The sequence below is a fragment of the Pestalotiopsis fici genome (assembly GCF_000516985.1).
Source record: "Pestalotiopsis fici W106-1 unplaced genomic scaffold PFICI_Scf_11, whole genome shotgun sequence".
Taxonomy (NCBI): domain Eukaryota; kingdom Fungi; phylum Ascomycota; class Sordariomycetes; order Amphisphaeriales; family Sporocadaceae; genus Pestalotiopsis; species Pestalotiopsis fici.
In genome coordinates, this window is record NW_006917101.1 from 2,318,013 (window position 1) to 2,329,082 (window position 11,070).

Consider the following 11,070-nt stretch of genomic DNA (forward strand, 5'->3'; position numbering starts at 1 on the left):
ACATTGATAGACTCACCTGATTACTTACCTGGGTATGTATTAAAAGTGCACCCGACGATAAGGCTGGCTTCGATGTTGTTGTTCAACGATTATTGAAAAAGAGAATTCTTAAGGTTCTATGGCGAAATCATGTTCGGGAATTGTATCATGGACATGTCCTTGCTGGGCAAGTAAGTCGGGTGTATGTAATTCTGCTCGAGTCATTGGCAGTATAAGTTTGTGTATAGTCATGGTGCCGCTCTGGAAATTGATCTACTGCCTACCTTCTTCCTACACTAACTTGCTACACAATATATAATGCACAGCCATGATTTTCGCTAAGGAAACGACTTTTGTTGATGCCAAAGATCTGTTCACGCTCGCTGCTTATCTGATGGCGGACAGCATCTCATCGCCCTCTTTGGATATGTGTACCTACTCTCGTGCCAGTAGGCTTGACCTGGCGTAACGAATTCCACCGCCGCCACGGTCATTGCTAAAAGGCAAGCCTCCAGCAAATTGATCATGTAGACTACCAACTGTATTACTATGGTAGTATGGGTAAGTTTTAGCCGTACATGAGGTATATCTCCACTAATGGACATGGGGAGGTGGTTTGTGCTTGTGTAAGTTGTGCAATTTATGGCTGGAAAAGTGACTTGCCCCACGTTGAAGTGAGCCCTGCCAGATACTTGACAGGGAGCGAAAACTTTTGCCTGCAACCACAGTAGAGTACCTGGTAAATTGGTTCTGTATGCACCAGCATAGTGTACCCAATGAGCCAAGCCTAAAGAGTAAAGCTCAAGCCTGTGCATGGCACAAGCGATGACAGGGCCACAGACTTTTCCAACGGCCGACTGGGCTTGAATTGTTCAATTGCCTGTGCTTGTGCAGATGGGATGGGCAATGGGCTTCTAGACAATTTCCGTGGCCCTTCTGGATTAGCGAATACCCAGGCGGAATCCTCACCAGGGTCCCGCCCCCTTTCCCGATTGGACAGGCGGCGGGCGGCCCCAAGAGGACCAAATCCCCCCTACCCCCTGCCGCTGCCAGCTCCCAGGCCCTGCTTCCATTCTCCATGTTCCTTTCTTTCGCTGAGAATGGAGTTTCATGGGTCTAGCTAGGTACACTCACTCCTGAAGGAAAGAGGGAGGAAAGAGAAAGAAAAAAAATAGAGAGGCAGATCTGGGGCACTTTTTTTTGGATGGGTTCTGTCAATCTCACGAAGCACTTTCCAATCTGGCAGTGATTTCTTTTTTCATCACATCCTTCTCTTTCTCTCCTCTCTGATACCTCTTTTTTTACTTCATCTCTCAGGTCCAGCAAAGTAGCCGCTGACTCAACTTAATCACCCTCCCACCCCCCGTCTTCCCTCCCACCCCACGCTCATCCTCTTACCGCAGTGTTTTATCCCATTCCCAAAACACCTGTGTGCTGCGTCCTGCCTTTTACTTGCCAGCTCCAGTTTCCATTCCTCCTGGCTGCATTGTACGTACCTACATACTGCTGTATTGTACTGCACGGCGCATTGCACCTATTCGAGAGGACTACATTTAGAGGCATTGACTCTTCTGGAACTTCGACAAATGACCGTGCGGAACAAGCCCAGAGACATTTGAAAAGAGAGCCTGGATCGCCCTTTAATTATCAGCCAGTCACTCTGTCGCTCATCTTTCTATTCCCGCTGTCTGTTCTTGTGTGCGCCGAGACACCAGCGACTCGTTGCCGCCTGACACGACATTTGATACACGACATCAACTTAATTCCAATCGGGACTCTTTTTTCCCTTTCTTCTTTCTTTTTTTGGTTTGGCTGAGACCCCTTTGCGGCTCCCTGCAAACCAACCCACCTTACGACGGCTTGCTATCCCATTACACCGGCACCTGCGCAAGCGCCAACTTAATCCTAAATTCGACAACGGGGATCTCGACATTTATTTCTTCGCGCAATTGAATGCTCTTGTTTCCGTCGATCCCGACGCCGACGCTTTTGATTTCTTCTCTTCTGACCGGCTTGGTCGAGGGGAGGACTCCCGAGTTGCTTGGCGCTGCACAAGTTGACTGCACCCTTGAAGGAGTTGCCAGTTGTTGTGTCACAGGACATCACACGCGCCTGGAGAGGACGTGACGGACTACGAGTCGGTACCTTGCAGCAGCCTATTCATCCACCTGGCGTCACTTGTCGCGTTCTTTGTTCGACAAGTGCCCCAGCTCCGCTAAGCGACAACACCACCGGCGGCACTTGAATTTTTACCTACCATGAATAGTCGAAATGCGCCGCTGTCTCCGGTCTCAGTAGGCGGTAGCGAATATTCCGTTGGCAAATATCAAAGCCTCGATAACGGCGATCCCTACAACAACCGCGCTCCCATATCACCTCCCGACTCTGGTGGTGCGAATCCCATGATGAATGGCTTCCCCGGCCCTAGGAGTGTCGGTGGGCCTTCTCCTCCACCCTCGGTCGCCCGTTCTAGCACCGCCTCGGGGCTGTACGCCGCGAGCGAGAGCGGCAAGAGCATGCGAGATGAAAACAATGAGGTTATACTTGGAGTACATTATGTTGCCCTGAAGAAATTTTTGCAATCTACTTCCAAAGATGGAAGAGCCAATCCTCCCCCCAACCGAGCACGCGATAAGCTATTGCGTCTATCCGCTGTCCAATTCCTCGAGCTTTCTACCGATGTATATGACGAATTATTGAGGCGCGAGAGGCTCGGTCGGTCCGGTCCTGGCGGTCCAAAGCCGCCGCCGTTCCTGCAACCCGAAGACAACTTTCACCCAAAGCGGAACCAGGCACGACAGAAGCTTTCAACCTTGGGGCCGCCCAGGTTCAGAGATCTGGCTACAGATGTCTTCTGCGAACTCGAGCGGCGGTTTGAGGGCTTTGCCCGGGGCGATATTCCCCGCGTTGGAAGTCCTGTTTCGGTAAGGGGTGCGAGTAGGGCTGGCACTCCCGTGAACGGTCTTCCCCCCAGAGGAATGAGAAGGCCTTCAAACGCAAGTTCTATCCGATCGGATGCACCTCGATTCAACGACTACCCTATCCCTCCTTCTCCTGGCATGCCGCCGAACGGCTTCGCTCCTCAACAGAAGCAATTTCAAAGCAATACCATTGTGCCCAACAAGAGCACCATGCTGGAGGAGGATGACGATGGCAATGATGATGGAAAGGACTCCTTTGGACTCGATGGCGCGAGGCAAAGAAAGAGAAGCTCGGATACTGGCATTTCCGAGGTAAGCTACACTGATAATGACATTCAAAAAAAAAAGAAAAAGAAAAAGAGAAATAGAGATTAACGCTGCTTATAGACCGATAAGAGACTATTGGAGGAATCTCAAGCGCAAGTCCTCGACTTGCAAGCAAAATTGGACGAACTTGAAGATCGATACAAGAAAAAGGACGATGAGCTGAACAAAATGCTCAACGAAGAACGTTCCCGGGCTTCGAATGAGAATGCAGAAAAGGCACAATGGGATGATCTTAAAGCAGATCTCGAGAACCAGCTGGCACAAGCCAAGAGTCTCAGCAACACTCTACGAGATGACCTCGATCGTATGCGTGAAGACCACGATGTTGAGGAGAGACAACTACGCGAACAGCTAGAGGAAGCCGAGGCAGCCGCCAGGAATGCAAGCAGCATGGGCAACAGGGGCAATGCGGATGCAGAATTGCAGCAAGAGAACCAGGAACTACGAATGGCCCTTGAGGAGCAGCAGCAAGTCACAGAAGATGTTCGCAAGGAAGCTCAACAATTCCTTCAGGAAATGAAGGTCCTTTCTGAGCAGCATACCCCTTCTTGGGAGAAACAGGCTGAACTGCACAAGTCAATTGAGCAATTGGAGCAGGAGGTCAAAGACTGGCGCAACCGCTACGCGCGCACCAAGACGCAACTGCGCAGTCTCAGAGCTTCGTCTCTTGGCTTGACCATTGATCAGGATGCAGCGAAATATGTGCGTGAGAAGGGGTTCACCGAGGAGAACGGTCTTGTCAAGGATGTCCATGTTACCAAGTTCCAGATCGCTATTGACGAGCTCCTCAAGCGGGCGCGAACCGACACCCCCGACAGGGCGATCGACTCTATGAAGGCGGTTGTCGTTGCTGTTCGTCGCATTACTAAGGATATTGACGCATCGGCACCTCGGGACGAAGATGTCATGGCGCAGCAACAAAAGCTCAAGAGTCGCGTTTCTGCCACTGCGAACAACCTCATCACTGCCTCGAGAAACTTTGCTACTGCAGCCGGTATCTCGCCTGTGTCATTGTTGGATGCGGCGGCTTCGCATCTCGTTGCCGCGCTTGTTGAGCTTCTGAGGACCGTCAAGATCCGGGCCACGCCGGTTGGAGAACTCGAAGACGACGACGACGGCACCATGACACCCGTTGATTCCACGGGTTTCTTCTCTTCAAGGCGTACAACACAGGACGAGAACTCGTTCCCCAAACCACCAACTCGGGGCAATCAGTCACCGCTTGACCCCCCGCCGCGTTTCATGGGATTGGGACCCCGTGAAAGTGCCCAGTCTTCTGCCTACAGCCCCATCAGTTCTCCTCGCGAATCTGCCGACCAGTTTAATAGTAGAAGATCGATGCCGCGGAATATGCCTGCCAATGGCATTTACGTAGACAAGAACCCGCCGCCCGCCGCCGGCGGTTATGGGGCACAGCGTCTTGATATAACCATGGAAGACCTCAAGATCTACATGGATAACCAGTCCGATCAGTTGGTCGAGACGATTCAAGGTCTCGTAGCCTCGATCCGCGGTGATGCTCCCATTACGCAGATCAAGGAAGAGATTGGGCAGATTGCCGAAATTGTGGGCAAGATTGTTTCTGAAACCGAAGGCACCAACACGGATTCGATCCTTATCGACAGCTTAACATCCTGCCGCCAACGACTGCTCGAGGCCGGCGACCTTGGCTCAGATCTTGTCTCAAAGGGTCTCGGCCCCAGCGACAGGGAATGGCGCATGTGGACGCAAACTCTACCACCCATTGCCTTTGAGATTGCTCGCGAGACGAAAGAGCTAGTGGAGAGCATTGGTCGCTTGGTCATGGCCGACGGTGATGATTATTCATAAATCATCTTGGACTTCTGAGAACATATTCTTATTCACCACCCTTTTACGACGTCTATGCCCTTTCGAGTAAATTAGGTCCTGCAAGTCGCTTGCGACGCACTTGATACCCCTCTACAGTCTAGAGTGCTTCCTAGAGGTGCCCTTTGGCAATTCAGAGACCCACACCAGGCGATTGAATCATACATATTATCTTTACCTTTTCAACCAAAAGAAGCAGCCAGAGTAGCTTGGCATAGCCTTCTTTCTTCTCTCTTCTCAAGCAATTCTTCACATTGCTGAAAACCCTACTACGACTGTGCGATTACGAGATGTCGGTTCTTTGCATGTCCTGGTCAATAGGAATGCTATACACTTTTTTTTTTACCATTAGTCCGGTTCTGGCAGTGATACAAGAAGACACTGCCCATTATGCACGGCTTATAGATTGGTGGGATCGGCTCTAGTGGCCATGCGTATTTGGCGTCACGAGTATAAGCATTTGTATTATAGAAAATGACCTAGACATAGGCACTTACTTACCTGGCATAAAATTGTCGGGATAATGGAAAATAAATTCATACCAACAATCCAAAGCCTACTCTCCATATTGGATGGGAACATGATTTGTGCTGGTCTTGATCAAATAAATAACTGGTTTGTATGCATGGTTATTGAATTTATTCATTTTCGTCCTGGACTTTATTGTCACGAACTATGTGGTCGTACTACAGCAGTGGGTGGTATCCAGCATATGCAATGGACCACAGACAGATGAACTCTTCAGATCACCATGCGACACCAAAGTGCTATGATCTGTGATTCTGATTGAAAGTATCATTCGCCTTCCGCTCAGCGACGCTATCTATTGATCAAATTTGCGAATTGTAATGATAGGCCCAGCGTGAAGCAGTAAGGGGATTTTGTGAGTCTCGCTCTAATCGTGGAGACCCGTCACCAAGCCATCAAGTGTATATTTCAAAACCAGGCGAGCGTCCAGGTGGCCGGGAGGTTGGGCCACCTCTCCTGCCAGTCACCAATGACTTCGGGCACCCGCTCGTCAAAAGAGGCTCGGCTTGCGGCAGTGGCCATGTCGAAGACGGCCGAGCCGACCGCCTCGCGCTCCTCCTTGGCACAGTTGTTCAAGGAATCTGCCAAATCCAGGATACCACGTCCTCCAATAGAGGCTTCCTCGTGGTTGTCCTTGATGTCAATGTTGATGACATGGACGGGGCGGTTCAGCGGGGCCCCGCGGTTGTGCAGGTCGTCGATGACGGCATCCCAGCAGCGCTCCTCGCAAGTGAAGACAATGTCAGCGACGCCCCCTTCGGTACCGTCGCTGCCCCGGTCCGTGGCGTGATTGAGGCGCGGGATGCCCACTTGCCAGTCCTGCCAACGTTCGGGCCCCCACTTGACGCCGCGGTTCCTGTTTAGCATGTTGAGAAGACCGTTGCGGGTATAGAGATCCTCGTCCTTTTGTTGCAGCTCCTTGAACATGCTGTCATAGGAAGTCTTGTTGAACTGGTAGACATTGGGCTGGGTAATGGTTGGGCCAGGCAGTCGGACCAGCGAACCGGTGCCAAAGGAGATGACGGGATAGTGCGCTCTGGATAGTTGCAGGTGAGCTTCCATCGACCTAGTGAGCAATTAGTCAAATATCTACAAAAAGGGTATGTGAGGAATTGGCATACCTGTTCTGATTACTGGCGCAGACGGTGCAGAACTTGAGCTTGTAGCCGCCTGGGTCCGAACGCTCGCCATTCTGTGCAGGAGCTGGGGTAGGAGCCAGCACTGCCGGCGCCGCAGCTGTGGCATTTCCGTTTGCTACCTCCATCTTTTGAGCTGAGATTACAGGCGATCAAGCTGCTGTAATCGACTTCAAGTGGTTGGTGCTAGAGTAGAGCGCATGCTCAAGCCGACGCGGTTTCGGATGTTGGTCAAACAGGCGTGGGGAAAGACCTCAACGTGGGAATGTCAGCTGGATGTAAACACACAGAGTGGGGCGCAATTGAAATTATGAGATATTGCTCTACAAAATTCAGATATTGTTGCGTAAGGTAATATTTTAGTTGTCACCATAGAGGTTCAGACAGCTCCAATAAGTTATCATCAGGTAGGTAGAGAATGGCAAAGTGGGAAGATGATGGCAGCGCGGGTGAAAAGCCGCTTGGGGCATTTGCCAACCAGGGGATTGGCGGAGACGAGGGGGGGAAAAAAATAGGTAGCACCAAAATTGACTTACCAGGCGCGACTCAAGGCAGATTTGACACGGCGCGAAAAGAGAGCATGCCATCAACAGGCGATGCCAATGAATGGAGTTGTTGTTTGAGTGATTGAGTCTGCTGCAGGACTCATCATACTCCTGGCATATTGCGGGAGCCCATGGCAAAATGGGAATCTGGCGTGGAGGTCAGCTACTTTGTGGTAGCTAGGCTTCCTTCTTCGCCGATGAGAATGACGCTCAAGAGAGAAAAAGAGACAGGAGGGAAAGATTTTTGGGTAGAAAGCTGGAAGCTGTGCTGTGAGCCAAAGCTTGAGCTAGCTAAGCAAACCCACTGGGGCTTTACCGTAGCTGTGGGACCACGGTCACTGACGATAGCGATAAGGGTGAGTCTCTTTGATGAACTTGAAACGCCTGTCTAATTCAATGTATGATCGTCCACAAACCGCCTCTCTGGCACTACCGTAATTGCTACTTGCCTCGATATAGCAGCCACGGTAGAAATGAATCTGGTACGAACTTTTCATCTTTTGATTTTCTGTCCAGAGTATTGATTTTGAGTATAATTGAGGACCCTTTTGACCAGAGAATGGGGGCAACCATGTGCCAAGGTAACTTGTAAATAAAGCACGAATAGACATGAACACATCATCACGCGGTGCTACATATCATGGTTTCCTCCTGTAAGCCATACATACTCCGAAGCCAGTATACAACTTGGCAGTCATGCCTATTAATAGTAGCTAGGCATATATGTAAATTATGTTGTACAGCCTTCCGCCTCTGCAAGCCTCATCAACTCTGATGACTCGGTCTATTCCTTGTTTGCAGATTTGCTTACTTGCAGCATCAAACAAACCATATAGACTCCTCGATTCATCTTGACCGCCATTCCCACACAGCGAACATGTTTCTTGACCCCGCTGAGCGCAGTCTACCTTTGCCTGCATTGATTGACCCGCAGCATGTTGCCGTGCTACTTGACAGCACGAGGGTTTTCCGCTAGCAGAGCTGGAGTGCCAATCGTCTGGGTGGATATGTAGCAGTATGTATGTATGGATGAATGCATGCGGACTAGGGTAAGGAGTCACATAGGTAGACATTGTTTCAGATCTGCTCAGTTTTACGGAGCGGATATGAGATTCGATTTGTTTCCTACGTTTCCATCCTTACACGATGTCTGACTCAGAATAGGCTACATACTACCGCAAACAGTCATTGCAGATATCCGTCCCTGCCTTTTCATCGTGGTAGCTTTGCTTGAACTCCCATTGAAACAATACTCGTTGCCCTCTGGCTGAGTTGCTCTGGCTGAGTGATTCTCCATTTCTGGTATCGGATCGAGTAATGTGAGTTCTCCTACGATCTGTCAGGCTGTCTCTGTTGTTTACCGCATGCACAGACACACGCATGCCGGCGGCTTCTTAGCGGCGCTGCGTCTCACACGTCTTTGCAGCTAGAGATGCTCCATTTCTGCGGCTAGATTGCCTTGGACACATCTCCGTGCATATCGTGAAACAGAGCCACACGTGACAGTCCTACGTCTGTACATTAGGCAAGTAGCAAATCACCGGACACAAGTCCGAGACGCTGAACCCGTCAAGCATAAGTCGGCACGATGCTTGCGATATGTGGCCGGAAATAACAGCTTTCCAGGGCACAGAGCTGTGAGCACTGACTTGTTATCTTGGAGAATATGTGACTATGCCCCAAATCGTGATATGTCAGAGATGCCAGGACATTGCAACCAGATTTACTATCTAGAGTGCTGTCTTTATTACAGAGTACACGGAAATGGATATATTACTCACGTCAGACCCTTGTTTCGTCCACGGTACACAACATGGCATCATGGATGTTTGTCATATAGAACCCCGCAAGCCGAGCAGTGACTTTCTGTATAGTATACACGAATGTCATGCTTGTCCTTTGTCTGCTACTGCTTACGTGTATCTAATAGGTTACTCTGGTAGTGACATATATGGTATGTTCATTAGCCAGAAAACAGTTTATATCCAAGTAGTACTTAGGTAGGTAGTTGTGAAATTTAGCAGCAAGCACAAGACTACAAATAATAAGATACAGATAGGCAGCTCGAACAACATGTTGGGACCAGTGCTCTGTCTATAGATGTAGTCAACCTAAAATTTGGATGGCATTCCCTTTATATACGCTGCAGCAAGGTTTGGGTCGAACACCTCGCCTGAAAATGCGTTGGCGTGTGTCGAGTTGCGAGACTGTGTAGCTGGTATCATGTTAATGGTCTCCAAAATCTTAGTAACCATTATGGAGGGTTTCCGGTTTCTGCGCGCAACATTTGCCAGCCATGAACATCCGGACCTTGTGCAAATCCTGAATTCATCCCATCTTTACTATTTGTAGGGCTGTCATGGGTCTCGGCCGAATTAGGTGGAGGAATGGTCGGATAGTAGATTTGTATCTATTTTATACGAACATGTAGCATGTTTGGACCGAAGCGGGCAAAGGATTGGACTTTGGCATGGCCATGTTCCGCCCCAAGAGGTTTTGGGGGGCAAGACAGAGAGAGAGCATTGCAGATTATACAAAAGGCACCTTTTATTTTACAACCCACACAGTACATGTGAGTAAAGTAAGTACGGCCAGTAATAAGGTCACAGAGAGACTGCCCTGGACGATCGATCGTCGCAAAGTGCCTCAACCTTCTCCCTTCTATGCTTGGAAACGAGACACGTTATGGGGCCTAAATTTAGACTGTCCACTCGGTTCCAGCAGGAAGCAAGTGCAGTAGGCGATAGATAGTAGGTACTTACCTACATCCTAATGTAGGTTGTCGGACAAAGAAAGGATTGGATTGCTCATCAGGGCCCCGGAATGGCCCGTTGTTGTCTGCACGACATTCATGTAGGTAAATGTGTCTCCACGCTTTCTCTGTCAAGGCAACGAACTGCTTACTTTTTACAGTTTATAGGAAACAACTGCTGGTTTTGTTTTCTTCCCCGGGATCAATCCAAACTGGACAACAGAAACAATAGATGATTTACTCTCAGTCAAAGATGGACAGATAGGGATCTGAACTGACTCGTCTGTTTAGTCTCTTATCGAGCTGCTTCTAGGTATGTACCTACCTATGGATCACCAACCAAGAAGAAAGCCGTTGGGGCGCATCTGCTGCTTCCTCCGCGCTTATTTAGCACTCTAGGCGTAGACCAGTGCGACAAAAGCCACCCCTCCACCCACCCAACGCGCACCGGCGAGACAGAGGGTCTGGGCCTGATCTGACAAGCGGCGCTAGAACGACCCCGTTGTCACATACCTTCGCTGCATTACGCCAGCAGTTCAAGCCAAGTATCTAAAATTTAGGAATGGAAACAGGATCCAGTCGGCCATAACAGTAAAGTTGAGGTCATCAGTATTAGTATCCAAAGAAACCCGGACCATGTGGTTCACGCCCCGGGCCACCTCGGACACCGCGCGGATTGAGAAACATCAAACATCCCTTGAGCTCGGGCTCCTAATCCTACCTTACCTTGTTGTTGCCGGGTCCAGGTCGAGTACCTTTCCTAGGTAGCCAAGGCCCAAGCCGAGTCGAGTCTCAAGGACCGATGCTGGGTCTTAGACCCAAAGGCCGGGATTGCATTCGAGCGCCAGGCACACACACGCACTCGCTCTCACTCAACTTACCAACCCCGGGCCCCCTCCTTCAGGACTAGAGGGCGCAGAAGCCAGACAGACCAGTGAGAGGGCCGTGAACGCACCCAACGAGCGAGCGAGCCAACCGTTGCCGCCCTTCACGGTTCCCTAGACAAACCCACCCATCTAGGCTAGCCACATCCA

The 11,070-nt window shown here is 50.1% G+C and overlaps 2 protein-coding genes across 2 annotated transcripts; one reads left to right on the top strand and one right to left on the bottom strand.

Annotated features, from left to right (window-relative positions):
• Nucleotides 1–2,237: 2,237 nt before the first annotated feature.
• PFICI_13686 (uncharacterized protein) lies at nucleotides 2,238–5,057 on the top strand (the record flags this gene model as incomplete). Its single annotated transcript, XM_007842267.1, has 2 exons — nucleotides 2,238–3,212; nucleotides 3,288–5,057. 2 exons carry the CDS (start codon nucleotides 2,238–2,240, stop codon nucleotides 5,055–5,057), a joined length of 2,745 nt encoding a protein of 914 aa, XP_007840458.1.
• A 954-nt stretch (nucleotides 5,058–6,011) lies between these two features.
• Nucleotides 6,012–6,867, bottom strand: PFICI_13687 (RNA polymerase II subunit A C-terminal domain phosphatase SSU72; the record flags this gene model as incomplete). The annotated part of the gene is made up of 2 exons (XM_007842268.1): nucleotides 6,012–6,669; nucleotides 6,725–6,867. 2 exons carry the CDS (start codon nucleotides 6,865–6,867, stop codon nucleotides 6,012–6,014), a joined length of 801 nt encoding a protein of 266 aa, XP_007840459.1.
• Between the last annotated feature and the right edge of the window lie 4,203 nt (nucleotides 6,868–11,070).